Below are 25,028 nucleotides of genomic sequence, written 5' to 3' on the forward strand. Positions count from 1 at the left end.
TGACTTCTTGAATTCCAAGCTCCAGCTCATTCCTAAGATTTGGGAAATTCTCATCAACTATTTATCTGAAAATGCTTTCTAATTCCTGCTCCTTTTCCTCCCCTTAGATAATGCAATTATTCTTCTGTTTCCTCTCCTGATGTTATCAGCTAGTTCTTGTATTTCTCTTTATTTTTTATTCTTTGATTTCTCTCTTCTTCCTTCTGATGCATTTCTAGATTTCTGTCTTCGATATCACTAATCCTTTCCTCCATTTGTTGACTCTATTTCCTAAGCTTGTTATTTCATTTTTTCAACTCTTGCAGTGTTCTTTATCTCCAGAATGTCTATTCTGTTCTTCTTGAGGGTTTCAATCTCCTTGCTAAAGAACTCATTTTACTCATTTAGTTGTTTTTTCAATTCCTGAAATTGTTGATATGACTTATTTCAACAATTTCTCATTGAGTTTTTTTCAGAAGTACCATCCTGAATTCTCTGTCATTTAAGTCACATATTTGTACGTCTGTAAGTTTATTTTCTGGAAATTTTTCTCTTTCTTTCTGAGATGCCTTGCCACTTTGGTTGTTCATGGTGTTTAATGGACTAGTTCTCCACCTGGGCATTAATGGAAGTGTGTTCTGCTTTTATTTCCCATAAAGATTTATTATATAATTGTCCGTAGACTGTTGCAAAGGTGTTTTTCTTTTGGTTTCCAGTAGGTGGCGTCTAAGCATCTTGGATCTCTGCTTTATATAAAATCTTAATAATGTCTTTTTCCTTACAGATGTTTAATCACTCTTGCTACCCTCAGTCTCAGTTCCTGTCAGTGTTAGCAACAGTTTCAGTAGCATTTGCTCAGATTCCCCCGGGGCTCTGTGGCATTCTGTCTCAGAGGGTATGGGGGTAGGGGCCCTCTGGGTTGGGAGATGAAGGCTGCAGCTCAGCCTCTGTTTTGCAACTACGGCTGGTAAAAATCAACTGTTGTTTCTCTGCCATCCCTGCTTTTCTGCCATCCTCGCTTCTCTGCCTCCTGCCCTGATGACTGGGCACTGCTGCCAGCCACATGGAGCTCACAGCACTCCCAGACAGGGCTCCCCTTCCTCCTACAGGGAGCTCTGGCTGCAAGAGACAGCTTCTTTGTTTCTCCCTGTCCACCACCCAAATCCTGAAGTTCTGACCTCGGGTAGCTCTTATGTGCAGATCCCACACTCCGATGCGCTGGTGTGCCGTCTGAATGTTTTTTGTTGAGTTTTAGATGTTCAGCTTATTGTTGTTTCAAGGGGAGAGATCTGGGAATGTCTCTCACGTCGCCATGTTTAATCCAGTCTCTCTGTTCTTATTGATTTTCATATTAGTCTTTAATACATTTTATCTGTTTCATGAGCAGTTCTTTTGCAATTTCTCAGATTTCTCACATGCCAGTTGTTTATATTTCTTAAAATTTTGAGCCTTTTTGTAAATAAGTGCCCCAACTTAAAATTCTTTAAGTAAATATTCAGATATGCATAAACATCAATTCCAAAACAGTTTAGAAATGTTTAGCATTAACTAATATGTACGTTTAAGCCACATTTTTAAAAATTTCTCAGAAATACACTATTGATATAAGCAGCCACTATCTATCAGTGAGTGACAATATTTAGGAAATAACACTCTTGCCTTTCTGTGATCAGTGGATACTTGCTCGTTCATTAGCTGGAGTGATTTATGGATGGCTAAACTTTGAGGAAGCTTATTTTTATTTTGTTCTAAATAACAAAACCAGATTTACAAATACATAAATCTGGATGCAGGTATAGCTCTATAGTTTACTATTCCTTCAGTAAAACACCAGAATTACTTGAATGGTTGCAAAGGAGGTATGAAGCTGGATCTGTAACTATTTTGCAACTTGATCTAGATCAAGTTTTCTCAACCTATTGAAAACTACTGAAAGTTTGGGCTAGATAACTCTTCGTTATGGGGGGCTGTCATGTACACTGTACAATGTTTAGCAACATCCCTGGCCTCTACACACTAGATGCCACCAGCACATTCCCACTCCTAATTGTGGAAAACAAAAGTGTTTCCAGACATTATTTTGGCCCCTTGGGGGCCAAAATTATGCCCAGTTGGGAACCTCTGGTTCCCAACTTAAGAGCACGAAGGAGTTGAGCGGAAACATTTTATTCTCCAGGCATGCACTTTTCAATGTGAGGCATGCCTTTTGAGTTGGGTCACACAACAGTAATCTTTTAGCCATTTGTTAAAACTCTGAATAATCACAAAAAATAACAGTTACTACATATGCAATGCTAAGTTTATACTAAGTGTTTTGTGTCTGATCTTCACAATGGTTGTCAAGTAACTCTCTTAAAATTGTCTTTTTAGAAACAGTCAACAAGGTAAAGAAACAACCATCCGAATGGGAAAATATATTTGCAAGCAACGCCTCTGATAAGGGCCTAATATCCAAAATATACAAAGAACTCATACGACTCAATAACAACAAAAAAGCAAACGATCCAATCAAAAAATAAGCAGAGGACCTGAACAGACACTTCTCCCCAGAGGACATACAAATGGCCAACAAATATATGAAAAAATGCTCAACATCGCTAGCTATTAGGGAAATGCAAATCAAAACCACAAAGAGATAACATTTCACACCTGTTACAATGGCTATAATCAACAGGACAAGTAATAACAAATGTTGGAGAGGATGTGGAAAAATAGGAACTCTCATACACCACTGGTGGGGCTGCAAATTAGTACAGCCACTATGGAAAACAGTATGGAGGTTCCTCAAAAAACTAAGAATTGATCTACCATATGATCCAGCAATCCCTCTATTGAGTATTTACCCCAAATACTTGAAAATTCACATCTGAAAAGATATTTGCACACCGATGTTCATAGCAGCATTATTCACAGTGGCCAGGACATGGAAGCAACTGAAGTGTCCTATGACAGATGATTGGCTAAAGAAGCTGTGGTACATATATACAATGGAGTATGACTCAGCCATAAGAAGATATGAAATACTGCCATTTGCAACAACATGGATGGACCTCAAGATAATCATACTGAGCGAAATAAGCAAGACAGAAAAAGTTGAAAATCACATGATGTCAGTTATATATGGGATATAAACCTAAAAGCAACAAATGAACAGAATAAACAAACAGAGACTCATGGACATGGACAATGGACCAGTGGTTACCAGAGGGTAGGAGATGGGGGATGAGGGGGGAGTTAGACGGGGTAAAGGGGTTCAAATATACGGGGATAGGAGGAGGGCGAAGTGGGTAAAGGGGATCAAATACATGGTAGCTGAAGGAAACTGGACTTTGGGTGGTAAACACACAATAGAACATAGATATCGAATTATAATGTATACCTGAAAATTATATATAATTGTATTAATCAATGTTACCCCAATAAACTTAATAATATAAAAATTTTAAAAAGAAATAAAATAAATAAAATTGTCTTTTTATCATGAAACTAATTATCTTTAGTACCTAGAAATAGACTTGAATGAAGCAATGTAATTTCCTTAAAGAATAATTTTATTGCAAATATACACAAGCATTAATTTTTCCGTGTTGAAAACTCAATATTTTTTTAATAAATATGTTCCTTAAGCATACCTGAAATACTAACAGTGCTTTCAGAATAGACACTTAATGGACACAGAACAAAATAGTGAGAGGCATAAAGAATTACCTTATTTTTAGACTCTTTGGAAGCCTTTTTAATTCCTTCAAACTACATAATTTGCCATTATATTACTACTTCATTTTACTGCTACCTGCAATTTCTAAAAGGGCCTTTACAGCATTAGGCATGAGAGTTCTATTTAGCTTGTTAACTTTTAATGATAATTGAGATGACTTGTTTTGATAGAAGTGGTTTGGCAAGTGGGAAAAAGCCACAAATGTCAATATTTAATAAAGGATAATGTATATTAGGGGTTTGTCTTGTTTTGTTTAATTTTTATTATGTTCTCTTTTTTAAATTTTCAAATGTCAAAACAATTACTTTTGGTGTAGAATTTATAACTCTCTTCAAAAAGCCATTCAGTAGTTCAGCCACGTGGGGGAGCCCGGAGAATCTTTTTTAAAGTATGTGTCTGGGCCAGCAAGGTATTGGCTTAGGGCTTTAAAGTGTTTCAAAAATGTGGTCAAACCTGTCCTGCTGCACAAAACAATTCCCCTATCACAGACTTCCAAAGCATTTGAGTTTTTTCTCTACAATAGTTGACGTTTTCCAAATTATGATGTGTTTCCATATTTGAAAATTGGCAAAAAGTCATGGAGTAGGCAAGAAAGGACAAAGAAAGGAATAAAATAGCTAATGTCCAACAAATTGAAATGACAATAGTTTCGAAGGTCAATTAAGTCAATACAAAATAAAATAGAGAATGATCATGGTAGCTACAGCCTGTGTCCTAGAGAATAAAAGAACCATCCATTAAAAACAGAATTTTCTTCACAGCCAGATGAATATTTTCAGAGGTCCCCAATCCTGAAAAGGTTCCCAAAATCCCAATGTGGTATTCAAAATAAAAACAGTATTAATATATATAGCACTTCATTGAGCTGTACTCTTATGATTTGTGTACGTTATCTCAATAGTATACCTCAATAGAAGACAAAAAACAAAAGTTACAGATATACACTGAAATTAAAGTAACTTTTTCTTTAGTATCCTTCTAGTCTAACACTGATTCTCATAGGAAGAAATAAATGAAATTAAAACATAATGTCATTATATTATGAATTATTTTAATCACCATGCTCTTAACTTACTTAGAGACTGCAATAGCTTTAACTTGTATTTTTCCATCAGGCAGAGTAATAGGCTTCGTATACTTAAATGTTATATTTTCATTATAACCAATTCTCTTTAGAAATTCAGGCTTGCTGCCATCCAGAGTATAATATATGTTGACATCTGGGGTATCTAAAAAAACCCAAAACAGGATTATTGTGATTAGCACTAAAGTAACAAGTCCTTAAATAATGCCTATGGGTGAGTTATTTAATGAGATTCTTTTATATATTATAGAAATGAATAACAATAACTAACAATAATTGAGTTCTGTCTCTATGCCAGGCCCTGTGTCTTACACAAATAAGCTCATTTCATCATATTTTATACCCACTTTATAGATGAAGTGAGTCCTAGAGAGGTTAATAAATTGTCAAATAACAGCAGAGCTGTGGTTTGACTTCTGCTAAGCTGGATCCACAGTCCATGCTCTTGATCCACAATGCTATTCTGCATCTTCAGTAGGGCGCTGATACAAATAGAGTAGGGGTCTATTTTAAGACTAGAACACCCATTTAGAAAGCAGAAGATAATTTTTCATTTTTCAAGCATTGCTTAAGAAATGCTTTTATTATATTTTATACTTGGTGAATGACTCATTCTTACACTTGGAAAACTGTAAAGGTAATAAATTCATATGAATCAAGATCTAAAAAGTCAAAAAATGATATATAATTAAAGCTCTCCCTCCTCCTCCTGACATTAGCTGCCTAAAGGCAATCAATGGTATCTTGAGTATCTTTCCAAATATATTTATATCCATATAAGTATATATGTCCATATTCTTATTTCTCCCAGTCTTTTTATACAAATGGTGGCATATAATACCCTGTTCTACACATTTATTTTGTTCTGTATTTGTATATTAAGAAAGTCCTCATTCTTTGTTATGGTTGCATTGTATTCTCTCTACATATAGATAAACCATAATTTGACCATTCCCCTACAGATGGACATTTAATGTTTTATCTGTTTCTTTTTTTTCTTTGCCATTACAAATATTGTAATGAATAACCTTGTAAAGAGTTCATTTTATAGGTATAACTGTAAAATATGTAGAACTAATACTGTTGAGTCAAATATATGTGCATTTGTAATTTTGGTTAATATTGTCAAACTTCCCTCTACAGATGCTAAAACAATTTATACTGCTACCGGCATGTATGGAAGTGGCTGTTTATCCTCAATCTCACCAATATTGTGTGCTATCAATTTTTTTTATTTTTGCCAATCTCCTAGATTAAAAAAAAAAAGTATCCTGCAGTTGTAACACACATTTCTTACATTTTGAGTAAGGTTCATTCATTCCTTCAACAAATATTTACTAAGTACCTATTGTGTGCCAGACGCTATTCTAGGCACTGGGGATACACCAGGAACCAAAGTCCCTATTCTCATGGAGCTTCCATTTTAGGAAGAAAACATAAACAGTTAACAAATAAAAAATTATATACAATCTATTGATTGGTGATTAAATGCAATGGAGTAAATAAGGTCTACTCAGCAAGCAGATGAAGGTATCCGTAGAAGTATATTCTTGTATGTTTAAAAGACATTTATATTTCCTTTCCTATGAAATGTACTTTCACATCCTTTGTCCATTGTTCTATTGGGTTATTATTCTTTTTGTTATTGAATTATAGAACCTCTTATCTATTAAATATTTTAAATATTAGCAAATTTTGGATACCCTATCATTCATATCATCATTTGTCAATAATCATCAAACTTCTTAGAGTTATGGGCAAATATATTAAATTTGTATTTTGCTTTGAGAATTTTAAAAAATAATTGCCTTTTAAGGTAATGGGAGACATAGCATTACTACATGCTAGACTCTGCATACCTCACATCAACTCATTTAATCCTCACTATGGCTTTGAATGGTAGATATTATCACTAGCTTACAGTGAGGAAACTGAGACTCAGAAACACTAAGTAATGTAGCAAAGATCACCAGAAGTTGCCAAAGCCAGAATTCAATCTCCAACCTGTCTGACTGGAAAGCTTGTGTTAGTATGTCAAATTATTATCCTAGCAAAATAATGAGCAACCTGGAAATATCTGGAGAAGCACCAGGACATCTTACCTTGGCTAAGGTGAGTCAAGGCATTGTGGTAACTATGTACCTATACAAATGAAAGGGTGGTCAAAGCTAAGTTTCAATCTAAATATAAACCACTCTATAAACCAACAAGTAACACTATTTCAAATTTTGGAAGTTTTACAAACTTCTCAAGGTCTTAATTACAGAAAACATGCAAAGAGGTAAATCAACAACCAGATGAACATAAAGAGTATGGCAATGTTATTTTAAACAATTTCGAGTATGTTTGATTTTTACCTGATTTCATTTCCAAAAGTGTATTGTTATCAATTTCATGGTTGGCTTTTCCAGGCTGAGGCACTCGTAGTGGTATGATCTGAGGAACACACACTGAACCAGCAGTCATTTTCCCTGCTTACTTTGAAAAAAAAGTGGCTGAAAATAAATTCCAATGGAATTTATATTTGAACACAAAAGCAGAATAGAATCACCTTGGATAAGTACAGTGAAACTAGAAAAAACTAAAGTGAATACTGTTAAGCATATCACCTACAAATATTCAATTTTTAATTGAAATGATTATTGTTTCAGCTGTAGTTTTGTTGTTGCAGTTGTGTGTGGGGTTTTGATTATCTACATACTTCTAGGAAAAGAACATGAATGAATGGGATGGGGGAATTAAATAAATCAGAACAGAGACCATTACTAATGATCTGATCCAAGCCCCCTCTGAATCATTATCACCCTTTCCTGCCTCTTATTTATGTGCCATCTCTCGGCGTCAGGGCAAGTTATTACACAAGAGAAACACTATATGTAGCATGAAATGTAAATTTAGAGCCAATTCCTTTGGGAAGGCTCCAGGTTCAAGGCACTGCAGTTGTCACCAAGTAGTTCTTCAATTTGAAATCTGATAAGAAACTTTAGAAGGGTGGCAGATTATCAAGCCTAAACCAAAGAAAGTTGGCACCAACATAAACAGTGAGCAACAAACACAAATGTCTCTCACTTCATCTACAATATTTATAAATAATTAAGTATGAGTATGGAAGCCTGGGTGTCATTAATTTTCAATGCATAAAGAATTCGGGGGCGCCGGGGGGCGGGGGGGGACCCTCACCTTAATACAGCAACCACTTACATCTCTGTATAGCCTTTTCAAATTTCAATGGTTATGAATGCATAGGTTTTACTTAACTTAATCTCTATATTTATTCAATTTTTACAGTCTTCTTGCACCCTCATTCTATTATTTATAATTTCCTACGTATTTATATAATCTTATTTATCAATTTGTGGTTGGGCATTAAGGATATTACTAATTTCTCTTTAGTTTTGGTTGTTACAATTCTAAATAATAATGTTCTAAACGTCTTGTGGTGTGAATGGTATCACAGACTGTATTTCCCAAAGTGGTACAACTAAATTTAAGGAGTGACCTTAATGCCTGGTTAGTTCCAGGTCGGAGGGCAAGAATTTGAATTGTAAATCCCGATAGTAGAGCACTAGCCCCTACAGAAAGGTGGCTGGACTTGGAAAGATTGCCCATCCTCACATTTGCATTTATGTGAGAGGCAGTTAAAATAAAAATAGTTGAAAAATTAGTTCAAAATAGAAATAGTTGGGGAGTAATTAGCGAGGGGCAACAAGGAGCTGCCCTTGGAAGGTTGGGGCGGCGAGTAAGGCCCTAAGCGAAGGGGATCAAACAGCAGACCGATCTGCAGAGCCCAAATGGTAGTGTGGGGTAAATAGCAGCCAATCCCCACCTCCCTTCACCCTGCCCACTCGCCGCCCGAATCCGGAACCCCATCTAGTCTCCGTCTCCGCCCACCAGGGGTGGCCAGAGACGCTAGCTTCCTTTCAGCTGGAGTGAAGGAGGCCCTCCTCCTCCTCCTTTTTCGCCACCTCCTGCCACCGGGGCCCAGATTGGGACCCCTGAGGTACTGCCGCCATTTCCTGCCAGGTAACCCACCTCTCATTGCCTCTAGCCTCTCCTTTGGCGTTCGGGTTACCACAGACGCTGCGAGCCGCGCCCCGCCTACTGGGAGCTGGGCAGGTGATTGGCGGAAACCCGGCTTCCTAGCAACCAGCTCCGCCCCTGCCTCTTGGCTGGAAGGAAGAGTGGTACCCTCCTGAAGCTCCTTTCCTAAGGCTTCCAAAAATATGCCTTCACAGAGTTTGGAAAGTGCTAAAGAGTGGCGTTCCAATTCAGAATGAAGGAACCAACCTTGTTTATCCGACAGCCACGGATATTCTGGAAAACAAGAATAAGATGTAGCAGGTCCGGCGAGTGAGGCGGAGCAGGCACATCTTGGCCACCTAAAGCCTACAGACAAGGAAGGACCGGCTGCGACAGGAGGAAGAAGGCCCCTCGCCCCGTCCTGTTACTGTCTTCGCCAGTTCTTGGATTCCCCGACTTGCTGTTTGGGAACTCTGGGCGTCTCTTGCGCGAAGGGTGGGAACTGTACCCTCATGGCTGAGGTGAAGGTGAAAGTGCAGCCGCCCGACGCAGATCCGGTCGAAATAGAAAACAGGTAAATCAGTGAGTGAGGCTCGATTCCCGGCTCGAAAGCCCCTGCAGACGGCCAGTCATTTGGGCAGCCTTCTCCAGGGACCCTAGGTTGATACCCGAGCGAGTTCAGGGAGTGCGCAGGAAGGGCATTCTCGGATTTGGAAGCCCTACCCCTGGAGCGCAGAACTCTTAAGAAGTTTAAAATGATATTGACTGTTTGCAACTTTGTGTAGCTGTCTGGATGCTGTTTGGGAAGTTGTGAAGATACGCTTCCTTCCTGCGTTAAGGTGATCGACGCTCAGAGAGAAGACTCGGTGTTTCTCCCGTGGTGCTTGGGGATACGTGTTCTAATACAGGATCACTCTCGTCGCAATGGGAGCTCCCAAGACAGAACGTTTGGGCGAAGTTTGGGTGCAGTTTGTGATTACAAAGGACGTTAATCCAAAAATGGTTTCAGTGCAGTATTTAAGTCGCGATTTTAGGGCACCTAAAGCTTCTCCCAGTTTTATACGCTTTATCAGTGCACTGCTATTTTTAGGTTACCACATAGTTTGAAAAGACCCCAACTTCCTCAAACTGTTATGAATAACACATGTAATGATCCCATGACAGGGTGAAGATATGGGCTCATTTTTGTATGGTAGGGATAATTCACCCACTTGTAGTGAATTGTCATAACAAATTTTAGATTCCCACCAAAAGTGTCTGATTTGCCTCCTGCTTGCAGACTTATGGCTCCGCAATGCGTATCTTAACTTTGTCATCCTTGTTGCATCTTAGAAAATTGAAGCTGTAGCATTAATATTTTTTTCTGTGTGTTCATTTTATTTTTGTTCTAATTTAAAGTTCATACTAGTGGGAAAAACATTCCCTTAAATAACAATAATAATGTAAACATGTATTTCAAAAGCATCTTCCTCAGTTTCTAACATGCTTTGATTTAGAACCTACATCATAGAAGCCAGACTATCTGCCAAATTTGAAAAAAAAAAAAAAACAATTTCACATTGTTCTGCTAGTATTTTCCCCCCAAATGCCTCTTGAAGTAAAAACATGAATAATATCATTAATGCGTTTGTTCCTAGGATTATAGAATTATGTCACCAGTTCCCTCATGGAATCACAGACCAAGTAATTCAGAATGAAATGCCTCATATTGAAGCCCAGCAGCGGGCAGTGGCCATCAATAGACTTTTGTCCATGGTAAGGTGAATCCAACTAGTTCATGTAATTATATATTACAGTTGTCATTACTTCCTATTGTTAAGTCATGAAAACATTGGAAGGTACGTTGAGTTGTGACAGATAAGATTCTAAAGCAGGAAACAGTTCAGTCTGCCAAAACTGAGGAAAGAAGAAATAATTATGTATTATTTTATAAGGTGAATGAAATAAATGTATTTTGTTTTAACTGTCATATTTGTTAATCTAATTGTCATTAAGATACATAAAGGCACATAGACGTCGTCTGTTCTCACCTCCTGTTTTCTTACTACTGCTGGTGTTAGGCCATTGCCTCTGAAATATATCCCCCTGATTTTTCTGTGAGTCATCATGGAGCCAGTTCATTAGGGTATCACTGTCCACAGTCTCACTCTAAGCATTTAAAGAGGCAGGAATGAGTCCAGGTGAATGTCAGCAGTGCTGTGTCTCTGAGAGAAAGTGCAGGCTCCACCTCCGTGACACTGCAGTGGAGATTTGCAATGAAGCCCTTCTACCTGCTCTTAATCTCTTCTGTTCTCCTGGGGCTCTAATGTCATTCTCTACTGTCCAAAAACACCCCAACTAGTAATGTACCCCCATGTTCTCAATCTACCTATTTCTCCTTTTTTTCCCTCATCACCAAAACTCCATGTCTTGAGAGCATTTCAGTTTGTTTTAGCAACTAGGTGAAAGATTTCTATACTAAAAACTCCTCTGAAGGCTGATTTGCTTTTTAAATCTACCAGTTTTATTGGAGTTCTGAGGGGTCTGTATATGGAGATCCTTTGTTGGAGTTTTAAGGGCTCTGTCAAACTGTTGTTTCAAGCTTCTAGTTCAGAGATTGGCAAACATTTTATAAAGTGCCAGATAGTATGTGTTTTAGGCTTTGTAGGCCATATGGTTTCTGTCATAGACACTCTTCAGGAAAGTGGTCATGGACCACACATAAAAATTTGGGTGTGGTTGTGTTCCAGTAAAACTTTATAAAAACAAACAGTGGGCCACATTGTCGACTCCTGTTTTAGCACCAGGAAAAAAGGACTGTTGGTAATTTCTAGTCAATTCACCATGTTGAAGGTCTTCAGCTTCAGGAAGGATAGAGGAAAGGATGCTGGAGGTTGTGACAATGGAAAATGTTTTTGTCCTCTGACCATTCTTTCATCCCTTTCCTTTCTGTCTGAAAATCATTCTCAACAACTCTCTCTCTTTTACCACCTCTGCAACTCCACCTACTGCTAGTCCTTTTGGCTATAGGCTGTAGGTAGTTGTGGAGCTATTGAAGAATTTTAAACAAGAGAGTAACTATTAATTACAAAGTATTGCTGATTTTAGATCTTAAACAAGTCTCAAATTTGTCCTTCCATTTCCACTTCTACTATCCCTGCATATGTTCGGGCTCTTGGCTTTTACTTGGACTATTACAGAGGATCTTAGCTGGCTTTCCTGACTTTATCTTCCTCAGAGCAGCCAGCCTGATCTCTGTTAAATACAGATCTGACCAAGTCACTTTCCTGACAAAAATCCTCTCAGCTCTAGAGATTCAAGTCCAAACTCATAGGTTGACCACATCGAGCCTCGACCTTCCTCACCTTCTACATCTTCCATAATTTTGCCTCAAAAATTAAGTTTCAGAGGGAACAAATTGTTTTTAGTTCTCTGCCACTCATGCTGTTTCATGCCTCAGGTCCTTTTCTCATGTCTTTCCTGCTTAAAAGGTCCTTCTTCCCTTTCTTCACAGATTGACTAACTCTTCATTATCTTTCAAGACTCAGCTCTGCTATTGTCTCCAGAAAGCCTCCCTGAATCCTCAGACTGGGCCAAAGCCGCTTCTCTGAGACCCCATCCCACCCATTCCTTACCTCTATATTAATGCCAACAGATGGTATTCAAGTTAGCTATGTGATTCTCTTTTAGAATTCATGCTTTTCCCCCTAAACAACAATCGCAATACAGATGTTCAGTAAATATTCATAGGCTGAATTAAATGACTGAATGGAGCCTCCATATTGATCATTCCAGTTTGATTTTGCCACTTAGTGGGGTTGGCCAGAGGAGGGTATTACTGTTCATCCATATATAAACCCATTTCCAAGCCATGGGTATGCCCAGTCTTAACACATGGGAATTGAGTCTCTCTTTGCCATGACTTCCTCAAACTGCTAGAACCCCAGTGGAAAGCCATCTGGGTGCCTAGAAGGAAATTCAGACCCAAGGAAATTCAGAAGCATGTCAGACTTGCTTTATTTTACTTTTGATTTGTTATAGGAAAACAAAACTGCTGGCCTTTTATTCATTGGTTGACCTTTCTGCCTAATTTTCATGTAACACAATAGAAATCACACATATCGATAAATGTCACTATCACTTTGTAAATCTTATTTAATCATTGTGTTATAGAATATGCATGTTAGCCTTTATTTGAACTTTTTGTTATATGTTATATTTTTATTATATTTATATTTATTGAATTTTTTGAATATAGATTTTTATTCTAAAGTTGCTTATTTTTTAATTTTGCAATGCAATTTGTTTTAAAATTTACTGTTTAGAACAATATGTAATGGCAACATAGGGAAATGTTATTGTTATTTTTATTTTTTTCAATTATAGTTGACATACAATATATTAATTTCGGGTGTACAACATAATGATAGACATTTATATAACTTATAAAGTGATCATCCCAATAAATCCAGTACCCATCTGACACCATACATAGTTATTACAATACTACTGACTATATTCCCTATGCTGTACTCTATATCCCCATGACTATTTTGTAACTACCAATTTGTACCTCTTACTTCCTCCCGCTTCACCTTTTCCCCACCTTCCAATCTGACAACCATCAAAATGCTCTTTGTATTTTTGAGCTTGTTTCTGTTGTTTGTTTAACCTGTTCTGTAGATTTCACATAAGACATTTTTCTTTCTCTGTCTGACTTAGTCCATTCAGTATAATACCCTCTAGGTCCATCCATGTTGTTGCAGATGGCAAGATTTCATTCTTTTTTATGGCTGAGTAATATTCCATAGTATATATGTACCACCTCTTATTTATCCGTTCATCTATTGTTGGTCACCAAGTGGCCTCCATATCTTGGCTATTGTAAATAATGGTGCAATGAACATATGGATTCACATGTCCCTTCAAAGTAGTGTTTTTGGTTTCTTCAAATAAATACCTAGAAGTAGAATTACCAGATTCTTTTTTGTCTTTTGTTATAATATTTGTTTTAAAGTCTATTTTGTCTTGTATAAATATTGCTACCCCGGCTTTTTGTTTCCATTTTCATGAAACATCTTTTTTTTTAAAGTAATTATTGCTAGATATGTAATTATTGCCATTTTATTATTCATATTTTTATTTTTTTTTTCTTTTACCTTCTTTAAAAAGTCCCTCTAACATTTCCTGTAATACTGGCTTGGTGACGATGAACTCCTTTAGCTTTTTCTTTTCCAGGAAGCTCTTTATCTGTCCTTTGATTCTAAATGATAGCTTTGCTGGTTAGAGTAATCTTGGTTTTGGATCCTTGCATTTCATCACTTTGAATATTTTCTACCAATCCCTTCTGGCCTGCAAAGTTTCTGTTGAGAAGCTGACGGTCTTATAGGAGCTCTCTTGTAGGTAAATAATTGCTTTTCTGTTGCTGCTTTTATGATTCTCTCTTTTAACCTTTGGCATTTTAATTATGATGTGTCTTGGTGTGGGCCTCTTTGGGTTCATCTTGTTTGAGATTCTCTGCTCTTCCTTGTATGTGTAGTATGTCTAGTTCCTTTGCCAGGTTAGAGAACTTTTCAGTTATTTCTTGAGATAGGTTTTCAATTCCTTGCTCTCTGTATATCCCTATGATGCAAATGTTGGTATGCTTAATGCTGTCCCAGAGACCCCTTAAACTATCCTCATTTTTTTTGGATTCTTTTTTTCTTGTTGCTCTTCTGATTGGGTATTTTCTGCTACCTTATCTTCTAACTTGCTGATTCGATCCTATGTTTCATCTAATTTTCTGTTAATTCCTCCTGTTCTTCATTTCAGTTATTGTATTCTTCATTTCTGACTGGTTTCTTTTTTATTTTTTCTATCTCTTTGTTAAAGTTCTCACTGAGTTCACCTACTCTGCCCTTAAGTTCATTGAACATCCTTATAACAAGTTTTGAATTCTGCATCTGGTAGATTGCTATTCTCCATTTTGTTTAGTTTTTCTGAAGTTTTGTTCTGTTCTTTTGTTTGGGACTTGTCTCTGTATCTTCCCATTTTGGCTGCCTACTTATGTTTGTTCTATGTATTAGATAGGGCTACTATGTCTCCCAGTCTTAGTAGAGCGGCCTTATGGAGTAGGTGTGCTTTGTGGTGCAGTGGCAGTCTTTCCTGGTCACCTGAGTCAGGTGCTCCATGTATGTCCCTTGTATGGGTTGTGTGTGCCCTCCTGTTATAGTTGAGCCTTGGTTGCTGTTTACTCTTCAGTGGGAGGGATTGACCCTCAGGCTGATTTCTTGTGAGAACTGGCCATGACCAATGGAGGAGCTGTTGTGCAGGGATTGACCCTATAGAGCAGAATTCACTTTAGCAGGGCTCTGCTGCCTGCCCTGTCTGCCCTTTGGGTGTGTGATCCTCAGATGTGACCCCCGGTGGTGCTCTGGCTCAGACCAAAGCTGGCCACTGGGCATGCAGGCTGGGGCTTCCTAGGAGGGGCTCTGCTGCAGGCCAAGTTCAGCTGCAGCCTGTGTTCTGCCCAGGGCCATCCAGCATAAGCCTCCAAACAATCTGCATATGACTGCCACACATGTTAGGCTTAGAAGTGCCTTAAGAGGCCAACCCACAAACCGAGGCCGGCTGCTAGTAGTGCTAGGCTGGGGACTGCTCAGTAAGAGGTATGGGGCACACCGAGGCCAGATGCTGCTTATTTAGGTTTTATGAACCTTTGAGAGGTTTTAGGAAAGTGCAGTGTGAGCCAAGACAGGCCCGTTTGTATGGATAATCCATTGGAAGTGGCTTGGGTGGACCCGCAAGTTGGGAGGGGCATCGTCTCAGGGAATCACGAGGGCAGGGCAACCACATAGGGCGGCTGAAGACTAGCCATATAGCTACGTTGTGGAAGACTCAGATATGGCAGTTGCCTGGGTCTTTGAGCCACGAAGGGGAAGCTTCTACAGAGGAACAATGCCTTCTGTCAGCACTTCTGAGAGAAAGCCGCCTCTCCAGCCCTCGCCCTGAAGCCAGACAACTCAGTTCCTCCCTGTATGTCCCTGGCACCTTTTGAGCTGCTGCCCCAGTGCCAGAGTTGAGAGTGAGAGTGAGTCAGTCAGCAAGTATGTCTGCTTGCCAGCCCTTTAAGAGGAACATCTACTACAGAGGCCTTTCGTCTCACTCAGCCACATCTCTCCTGGTTTTCACAGCCAGAAGTTGTGGAGACTTCTCTTCCCAGCACTGGCACCCTGGACCGGGGAGCCTGGTGTGGGGCTGGGACTGCCCGCTCTTCTGGGAGGACCTCCACAGCTGAGATATTTCTCCTAGTTCTCAACCACCACATGTGGACGTGGGACTGGCCCATTTCGCATCTCTGCTCCTCCTCCCAGTGTCGAGGTGGCCTCTTCTTTGTGTCCAGAAGTTGTAGGATTTCTGTTCAGCTAGACTTCAGATAACTCCCAATGATGGCTATTCTGTAGTTTAGTTGTAATTTTGATGTGGTTGTGAGAAGGCCAGCACAGTGTTTACCTACTCTGCCATCTTGACTAAACTCTCCTAAAGCTGATTGTTTATAGTTCTTTATGCATTGATTACATAACCAAGGCAGAATCTAGCATATAAGAAATTATTAGGTATTAATATTTTAGAAAATGATGATATATAGACCTAAGTTTTAAAAAATGCAGTGCATGTGATATGTAGGCAAAAACTTAAATCTCAAGTGAGGAAATGACAACTATGGGAGGTAGGCTGTTTTAGTCTGTGTAAAATATTAAAGAATTCATTAACATTTGTCATTGGATTTGACAAAATAATTGACTGCTATTTTCTATTAAAATACTTCAGGGTCAGTTGGATCTCTTAAGGAGCAATACAGGCCTTCTGTATAGAATAAAGGATTCTCAGAATGCTGGGTAAGTACCTAATTATGTTAAGAAAATTTTAATTATGAAAGTAATATATGTTTTTGAAAAAAGCCAATACAGAATTGCATAATGTAAACCTGTCCTCCATATCATCCCTGCCTCCTATCATGAGTTCCATTTCCCGGAGATAACTGCTCTTAATAATTTGGTATATATCTTTTCTTCTATATATATATAAATATATCTAGATGATTATATATTTAAATCTCATATATTTATATATAACCTTTTTTTTTTCTTAACAAAAATGGGATCATGCTATCCATACTGTTTTGCAACTTGTTTTTTCACTTACTGTATCTTGAATATCTTTTCATTCTGGTACAGCCCTGTCTCATTCTTTTTAAGGTAAGCCCTTCTTTTAGTAAATAAGTCAATGTGATGACCTTGTCTGTTAATGCATTTAAGTAGTCATGTAGATTATTAGATTATCCTGTACCTCTTTGCCTTTTTAATTCTACTTTATTCCCCTGCAGTAAAATGAAGGGATCAGATAACCAAGAAAAACTAGTATATCAAATCATTGAGGATGCAGGAAATAAAGGTAAGAATGTGAAGGAAGAAATAGAAAAAACATTGTCTTTAGGACCAGATACAAGGACTGAGATCCTGGCTTCCCAGGGTATAGATCAGTATGTAGAGTATGCTGCCATTGTGTAAAAAGGAAAGGAAAATATAACATATATACCATACATATGCTCAAAGGATACCCAGGAGCAATGTCATTGTTTCCTCAAAGGAGGCGGGATTAGGTATCTATGGGCAGGGATGGAAAGAAACTTCAGAATTCTGAACCACATGAATATATTATCTATTCAAAATAAATTAAAACTTAAGGTTCATTTTTAATCCTCACTCTATAAACTTTGAAAGCCTTAGTGTCTTCATCGTATCTGTAAATTGTAAATAATAACATCTCTCTGGTTTCGGGAAGTATCCAACGTAGGTCTCCTATCTTCATTGAAGAACTATATCTAAATTGCTCTTACAATTTAGGGTCTATTTGATGTATTAGCTTTAACAATTAGATGTAATCTGAAAACACATAATTTTTATATTTATTAGTTAGAAAGTTAAATTAACAGTTTAAAAGTAGACCTATGAAAAAGCCATTTTCTATTTTTTAAAAAATTCTTCCTATCTCATTATGCCTCTATACTGGGAAGAAAATACAAAATATTTTTACATAAAATTCCGTTTTCACATGTAACACGTATTTCCTTCTTTGAAAGAAAAATCATAGCTTCCCTGTGCAGGGCTTTAAGTGGCTATAAGAATTACAATCTTCCTATTTTCCATCTCCCAAATGTAGTGTTGTATAAATAATGGACATAGGTGCTCACATAGAGGGTTTTTTGCTCTCCACTGAGGATGGCAGCTGACCTTGACCCAAAGTTAAGTTTGTTTTTCACATATACAACCTAAAATAAAATTTATAGAAAACAGAGGTTGGGGTACAGGAGGGGATGGAAGAGACAAATACAGTCATGCACCACTTAATGAAGGGGATACATTCTGGGAAATACATCGTTAGATGACTTTATTGTCATAGAGTACTGCACACTTAGGCTAGGTATAGCCAGGGATCCCCAACCTCCGGGCCACGGACCAGTTCTGATCCATGGCCTGTTAGGAATCAGGCCACACAGCAGGAGGTGAGTGGTGAACGAACAAGCGAAGCTTCATCTATATTTGCAGCCGCTCCCCAGTGCTAGTCACCACCTTAGTCCCACCTCAGATCATCAGGGATTAGATTCTCATAGGAGCATCGGTCTCTGGTGCCAAAAAGGTTGGGGACCACTGGTATAGCCTTTTGCTCCTAGACTACAAGCCTGAACAGCATATTACCATACAAAATAACACGAGATTAAATCAAGCAAAAGAGAAAATGATACAGCCAAGAGATACAGTAAACATAAGATGTATGAAGCTGCTGCCAGTGTAACACAGCCTACTGTTTTACAGCAAACTTTTTTTATAAGTAGAGAGTACACTCTAAAATCACAATAAAAAGTATATTAAATACTTAAATCAGTAACATAGTCATTTATTATTATCAAGTATTTATGTACTGCACACAATTGTATGTGCTATACCTTTATATGACTAGCAACTCAATAAGTTCATTTACACCAACATCACCACAAACACATATGTATTGTGTTTTGACATTAAGACAGCTACAACGGCTGTGATGTCACTAGGTGACATCTTATGGGATCACCATCGTATATTCTGTCCATCATTGACTAAAACATCATTATGCAGCACTTGACTGTATAAGTTAATAATATTCAAGATTTTTATTGCATTACAAAAATGTTCTTTTCATATGTTTTTAAAAAGATTCCACACTGGGATTCCAAGAAATTTCCAGTTAGAAAATAGAACATTTAACTTATGTATTGTTTTGCATTTTTTGTTCCTTTATCTGTGATTCTTCCTCTAAGTCACTTAATTTTTCCTATACCTGTGCTCTAGGAATATATACATATATATTTTGCTAGTTTTGGAATGAGATAAAAGCAACAGGATTATAAACACAATCCTGTGGTGTTCTACTTATTTTACTTTACTTTCTTATAGGAATATGGAGCAGAGATATCCGATACAAAAGTAATTTGCCATTAACAGAAATTAACAAGATTCTAAAGAATTTGGAAAGTAAAAAGCTTATCAAAGCTGTTAAGTCGGTGGCAGTGAGTAGTTTTCTCTTTTCTTCTCCCAAATGTCGGTAGTACATATATTGCTCCAATATATTTCAGGTTTTTATTTTTCTTTATCATGATTTAAAACAACTGATCAAAAAAGATTTTTAAAAATTTAGCTCATTTTGGTTTGGAGATGCTGCTTAAGTATGTCACTGCCTACTTAATTTTAAAACTACTCGTCAGGAAAAAATTTTGGAGTCATAAACATGTTTTGTGGTATGTAAGATAGTTTACTTCATCTTGGCATATTACTTACTGAACCATTATCTATTGTGAATTTGCTATATGCCAGGCACTGTTCTTGGTGCTTAGAATACATTAGTGAACAAGTCAGAGAAAGATCCCTGCCTAGGTGGAGCATCTGTTCCAACACATGGTGTTTCTCCGCTTCCTCATTCTACCCCACCCTTCGGGGGCTCTGTGCTCCACAACTGGCTCTATCAGGGACATCTGCTGCTGACCTCACTGATTTAAGTGTCAGAGGAGCCAAGACTGCCCTAGACTAAAGTTTACTTGAACCCAAATTTCAGCAAATAAGAATTTATCAGTGATTTCATTTATCAATGGTATTTATGTCATAACACTCCCTAAATTAGAATATTATTTCTCTTCCACATTTAATGGATAATTTCAAATATATACAAGAGTAAATAATATAATGAATCCCCACATACCTATCAGCTAGCTTCACTTTTCCAATTCTTCTACATTTTTATTCTTAATAGTTTTATTAAGATATGATTTCATCCTTTTAAAATATATAATTCATTGGGTTTAAGTATATTCACAGAGTTGTGCAACCATCATCTCTTCTAATTTTAGAACATTTTCATCACCCCAAAACGTGACTCTTAGCAGTCACTCCTCAGCCTCCCTCACCCCGCTCTCCCCCAGGCCCTGATAACCACTAATGTATTTTTTGTCTCCCTAGATTTGCCTACTTTGGACACTTCCTATAAATGGGATCATAGTATATGTGGTCTTTTGTGTCTGACTTCTTTCACTTAGCATGATGTTTTCAAAGTATAAAATATTAACGTCTATGGCCATGCTACCCTGAAAAGCCCGATCTCATCTGATCTCGGAAGCTAAGTAGAGTTGGTTCTGGTTAGTACTTGGATGGGAGACCACCTAGGAAGACCAGGTGCTGTAGATGTAAAAAACAGAAAAAAGAGATTGTAAGCTGACAAGGTCCTTGCAATCTATGAGGTCAACTAAGAGTTGCCTCACCTAAAAAAATAAATAAAAATAAATAAAATATCAATGAGTCCATATTGATAAATTAATATTTGAATAAATAAATAGGGGAGAACAAATAAATCTGTGCAGAATTCCAAATAATTTATGTAGATACTCTACCCTCAAGGAAATAGAATGTAACTGCCAATCCTTAGTGTAGGCTGTGCACGGTGACTTTCTTCCAAGGAAAAGGCAGGAAAAAAAGTAACTTCAGTGGAGAAAACCCTACCTCCATCTAGGTGATCAAAGTTAACATTAACACTGATAAGTTATATTGGTGATGATCAGTCATCACTTGGTGACAATCAAATACTCTTGATGTGATGTGATAAGACAGTCACTTTACGTCTGCAGTCTTTTCTCATTCTAATCATTAGAAAATCAGACAAATCCCAAGTAAGGGACATCTTGCAAAATACCCAACCAATAATTCTCAAAACTGGCAAGTTAATCAATAACAGGACTGAGAAATTGTCACAACTAAAATTTGCCTCAGGAGACATGACAACTCACTATAATGTGTTATCCTGGGTAGGATTCTGGACCAGAAAAAGGACTTTAGGGAAAAACTGAGGAAGTATGACTAAACTCTAGACTTATAATATTGATATTGGTTCATTAATTATAACAAACATACCCTAGTAATGTAAGATGTTAATAGAGAAAACTGAGCATAGGTAAATGGGAATTTTATACTATCTTCACAATAATTATGTAAATCTAAAACTGCTCTAAAATATGTTTTAGGCTTTTTTCAAATCTGAGTTTTGGATGACTTTGTTATCTTATAACCACATCTGCTATGCATGTTTTTTCCTAGGCGTCAAAAAAGAAGGTATATATGCTCTATAACCTGCAGCCGGACCGATCTGTGACTGGTGGAGCCTGGTACAGTGACCAGGATTTTGAATCTGAATTTGTAGAGGTGCTTAACCAACAGTGTTTTAAATTCTTACAAACCAAGGTGAGGCATAATTGAGGAAACTATCTTTTTTTTAAGTTTCTTCATAAAGAATGTTTAATCTTATATATCATTTTATAGAAATTGAAAATATTGAAATTGGTACTTTTACTAAACAAAATCTGTTCTGTTGATTTCACTCTGTATAAACTGTATTCAGAAAACAATATTCTTCCTGAGATTTGTTTCTACCCTTAGGCAGAAACAGCACGAGAAAGCAAACAGAATCCAATGATACAAAGAAATAGTTCATTTGCTTCATCACATGAAGTATGGAAATATATCTGTGAATTGGGGATCAGCAAGGTTGGAACTGTTTCTAATTTTCATCTTATTTTAAAAAACTTACTCATCATAAGGATAATTTACAATGTATTCCAATCATACTTGACCCAGGCCGTTTCTTCAGGTGATTCCTACAAACATTCTGCAGAACTCGCTTTGAGAAAGTACTATCCTAAGCCAGTTAGGCAAAGCTGGTCATTGCCATCAGCATTGTCTGAACTATATGAACTTGAGTTTGGGTTATGTATAGACCAGCAGAGTGGAGGCCTGACAGTGCATTTCACTACCAAAATTCAGGTCTGCTCTGACATGTTCTTGACTTTCAAAGGCATATATGTGCTAAGCATAAGTCATCACGTCAGTTGTCATTTATTGGTATTTTTCCTCTTAAAAGTGGTGTTATCAGCACAGTCTTTTGAAGACCTATATATAGACACTGCTGGATGCTTTTCATGATCAGAGAAGAAATTGGAGTGGCCATTTGGACAAGTCATTTTCATTTCCTAGATTTCTCATTTATAAAATACTAGGAATTTGAACTAAAGATTTTGATGTCTATTCTGCTCAAGTATTTTATAAATCATTAAATTCTTGCCAAAGAAATGTTACAAGACTTCTAGATTTTACTTAGGAGAGTGAAAATATCAGAAAGTGTCAAACTTAGCATGAGGTTAGATTTCTGTCCCTAGTGTTACAGTGGTTTGTGCTAACTTAGGCCATTGTTTAACCTCTTCATGCTTTCAATTACTTGCCAGCATAATGCTTCTCCATTTCACTGAGGAATTGTGACCCTTGACTGTTTATAACACCCTCCAAAAGAATTTCTCCATGTCATTTTTGTTTCCTTTCTAATATGTCCCCTTTACAGGTAGAGTTGTCCATGGAGGACATTGAAACCATCTTGAATACACTCATATATGATGGGAAAGTGGAGATGACTATCATCACTGCAAAAGAAGGCACAGTTGGCAGTGTAGATGGACATATGAAACTATATAGGGCAGTCAATCCAATCATCCCACCCACTGGTTTGGTCCGGGCCCCCTGTGGACTCTGCCCGGTGAGTTAAAGTGGTTTTACACTTGACTGCTACCAAGTACAAATGCCACAAAACTTAACTAGCAAGCACACCCCAGTTTTCTCAGACTCTCAGGGTTGAGCAAGAGCTACTTAAACAGCCATGTAACCTTGATGACGTTTAATGAACAAATCATTGTCTTACATTCTTAGAATAACCATGTTAAAGAAATTTGTGTTTTCTGCTCTTGTCCCTGAAATGGACAATTTTTGACAAGCATTAATCATTTAACTTAAGCAGGAAGGGAAATGAGATTTCTTGAGAACCTACCATGGACCAGACTTATTTTTGAAGATTTGTGGTCTCATTTAATGCTCTTTATGTCCCTTGGAGCTGTTATTTTCCCTTAAGGCTGAGGATGACCAAATAGCTTAGAAGTAACAACCAGGATTCAAACTCAGAGATAATGTTCTTATGCCTACAGCATGCCCCAGCACTCTTCATCCATTCCCATATAGTTTATGAGTGCCAACTGTGAGCTATAGGCACTGTCCCAGCCCTCATCACATTTATATTCTTGGACTGCTAGTGTGTTTTATTTCATTATAATGGCCCTTTTCTATATATCTAAGCACTCTCTGCCCTGGTTTCAATTACTAGACAAAAGGCTAGCATATTGGGAATTCTATTCAGTACCCTTCACAAAACGGAAGGTAGCTAAACATAAAACATTAGGTTAGTCAAAATTAAGTCATTCATATGTATGGATCTCTTGTATTCCTATGTTACCCACGATAGCCTTTTCACCAGTAGGTAGGTGAACATGGTCATCTTAATGCTATAGCAAAAGGTCTCCCATTAACTAACTTCATCATCATAGAGTAGGTCCTATTATAGTATGTTCTTAATATAGTCCCAATCTCTTTGAATTTGAAAGTTTGGTTTTTAATATTGCTTAGATGGTTGGGTCTCGGATATTTTGTTAACAGAAATTTGAGTTGTAGTTAACACTTAAGACTTACTAATATTATAATTGTAAAAACTTCAGTTTGAATATAAACTTTTTTCTTTTTTAAAGGTTTTTGACGACTGCCATGAAGGTGGTGAGATTTCACCATCTAACTGTATTTACATGACAGAGTGGCTTGAATTTTAATAGAGAACTATGAACTTTACTGACATTTTGAAAATGAAGTTCCTTTGGGAGCAAATAATTTATGATGGAACATCAAATTCCCTTGAAAGCAAACTTCACAATAATGGAAACAGACTTGCTGCTATGAAAATATTTTTTTATCTATGAAGACTAAATTTATCTTGGTAGAGTAGCCAACAGAATATAAAGAAGATAAGATTAGTAGTGAAACTATTCTTCAATAAATAAAATACTCTGAAGTTCTAGAGGACCACATCTTCTGAAGCTTTCCAGACTTTCCTTTTGATTGTTCATGGAAAAAGAAGCCAGCAAATCCATGTTTACCATTGGCTAAGGGCTAGAGCCTAAATATGCTCATTTTAAAGTTATTTATTAAGGCCTTCATTAGAAATTATTTACATTTGGTTCGCTATCACCATTTCTCTTTTCCATTTTCTCAGTGATTCCATTGAGAATAAACGGTGAAAATAGGAATAGTCTGGCATGAGTGAAAAGAGTTGGAACATCCCTTTTCCACATACTATTAATTCCTTTTTATGTCAGAAATATTCTTTCAGAGGATTGATTATGCCACTGTATTTACCTCATACCTAAATGACTGTTATCAAGGATATGTTTTCAGTGCATATTGTCATTGTCATCCTAAAGGAAATCTTTTCACTGGTCTTTGTTAAAGTCTTACTATTTTCACTCTGGCTCAATTGTATTATTTACTAGAATTTTCTCCTAGATTTTCATTATTTAACTAAAATTACAACTAATCTATTGCTCTCCATTCACACTTTATTTTGGGGTGGGGGTGCCATTCTTTTTTTCTTGTCCTGTTTTAGATTTGTTCCCTTTCCTTATTCTGCTCTAAAAATCATGATATAATATGTCTGAAATGAGCAGAAAGCCATTATATTGTAAAGCCTCAGTTCTAATAGTACTTTCAGTTCCAGTCTTTAGCCATATGGAAAACACTAGCTTATATGATGTAGTGTTGCACA

The 25,028-nt window shown here is 37.2% G+C and overlaps 2 protein-coding genes and 1 pseudogene across 6 annotated transcripts in view; 2 read left to right on the forward strand and 1 right to left on the reverse strand.

The window, feature by feature from the left end:
* DZANK1 (double zinc ribbon and ankyrin repeat domains 1) overlaps window positions 1–8,911 on the reverse strand; it is an 80,032-nt gene extending 71,121 nt beyond the window's left edge. For 3 of the 5 annotated variants that reach the window (XM_023537577.1, XM_023537579.1, XM_011370650.2), the window contains exons 1-3: window positions 8,814–8,902; window positions 7,139–7,255; window positions 4,773–4,926 (exon numbers count right to left, since the gene is read on the reverse strand). In XM_023537577.1, the coding sequence (XP_023393345.1) occupies window positions 4,773–4,926; window positions 7,139–7,255; window positions 8,814–8,820 (278 nt within the window). In that variant the 5' untranslated portion in view covers window positions 8,821–8,902. Of the gene's footprint in view, window positions 1–4,772; window positions 4,927–7,138; window positions 7,277–8,813 lie in introns of all 5 variants that reach the window. The other 2 variants (XM_023537573.1, XM_023537569.1) reach the window with 2 other exon arrangements.
* Window positions 8,912–9,175: 264 nt separating this feature from the next.
* On the forward strand, window positions 9,176–24,734 carry POLR3F (RNA polymerase III subunit F). The gene is made up of 9 exons (XM_011370660.2): window positions 9,176–9,375; window positions 10,439–10,556; window positions 16,590–16,657; window positions 17,146–17,213; window positions 19,256–19,368; window positions 21,440–21,583; window positions 21,779–21,886; window positions 22,734–22,925; window positions 23,962–24,734. Exons 1-9 carry the CDS (start codon window positions 9,314–9,316, stop codon window positions 24,037–24,039), a joined length of 951 nt encoding a protein of 316 aa, XP_011368962.1. The 5' UTR covers window positions 9,176–9,313; the 3' UTR covers window positions 24,040–24,734.
* Window positions 20,419–20,536, forward strand: LOC111747092 (annotated as a pseudogene).
* Window positions 24,735–25,028: the final 294 nt, after the last annotated feature.

The sequence above is a fragment of the Pteropus vampyrus genome, unplaced genomic scaffold (genome assembly GCF_000151845.1).
Source record: "Pteropus vampyrus isolate Shadow unplaced genomic scaffold, Pvam_2.0 Scaffold7, whole genome shotgun sequence".
NCBI lineage: Eukaryota > Metazoa > Chordata > Mammalia > Chiroptera > Pteropodidae > Pteropus > Pteropus vampyrus.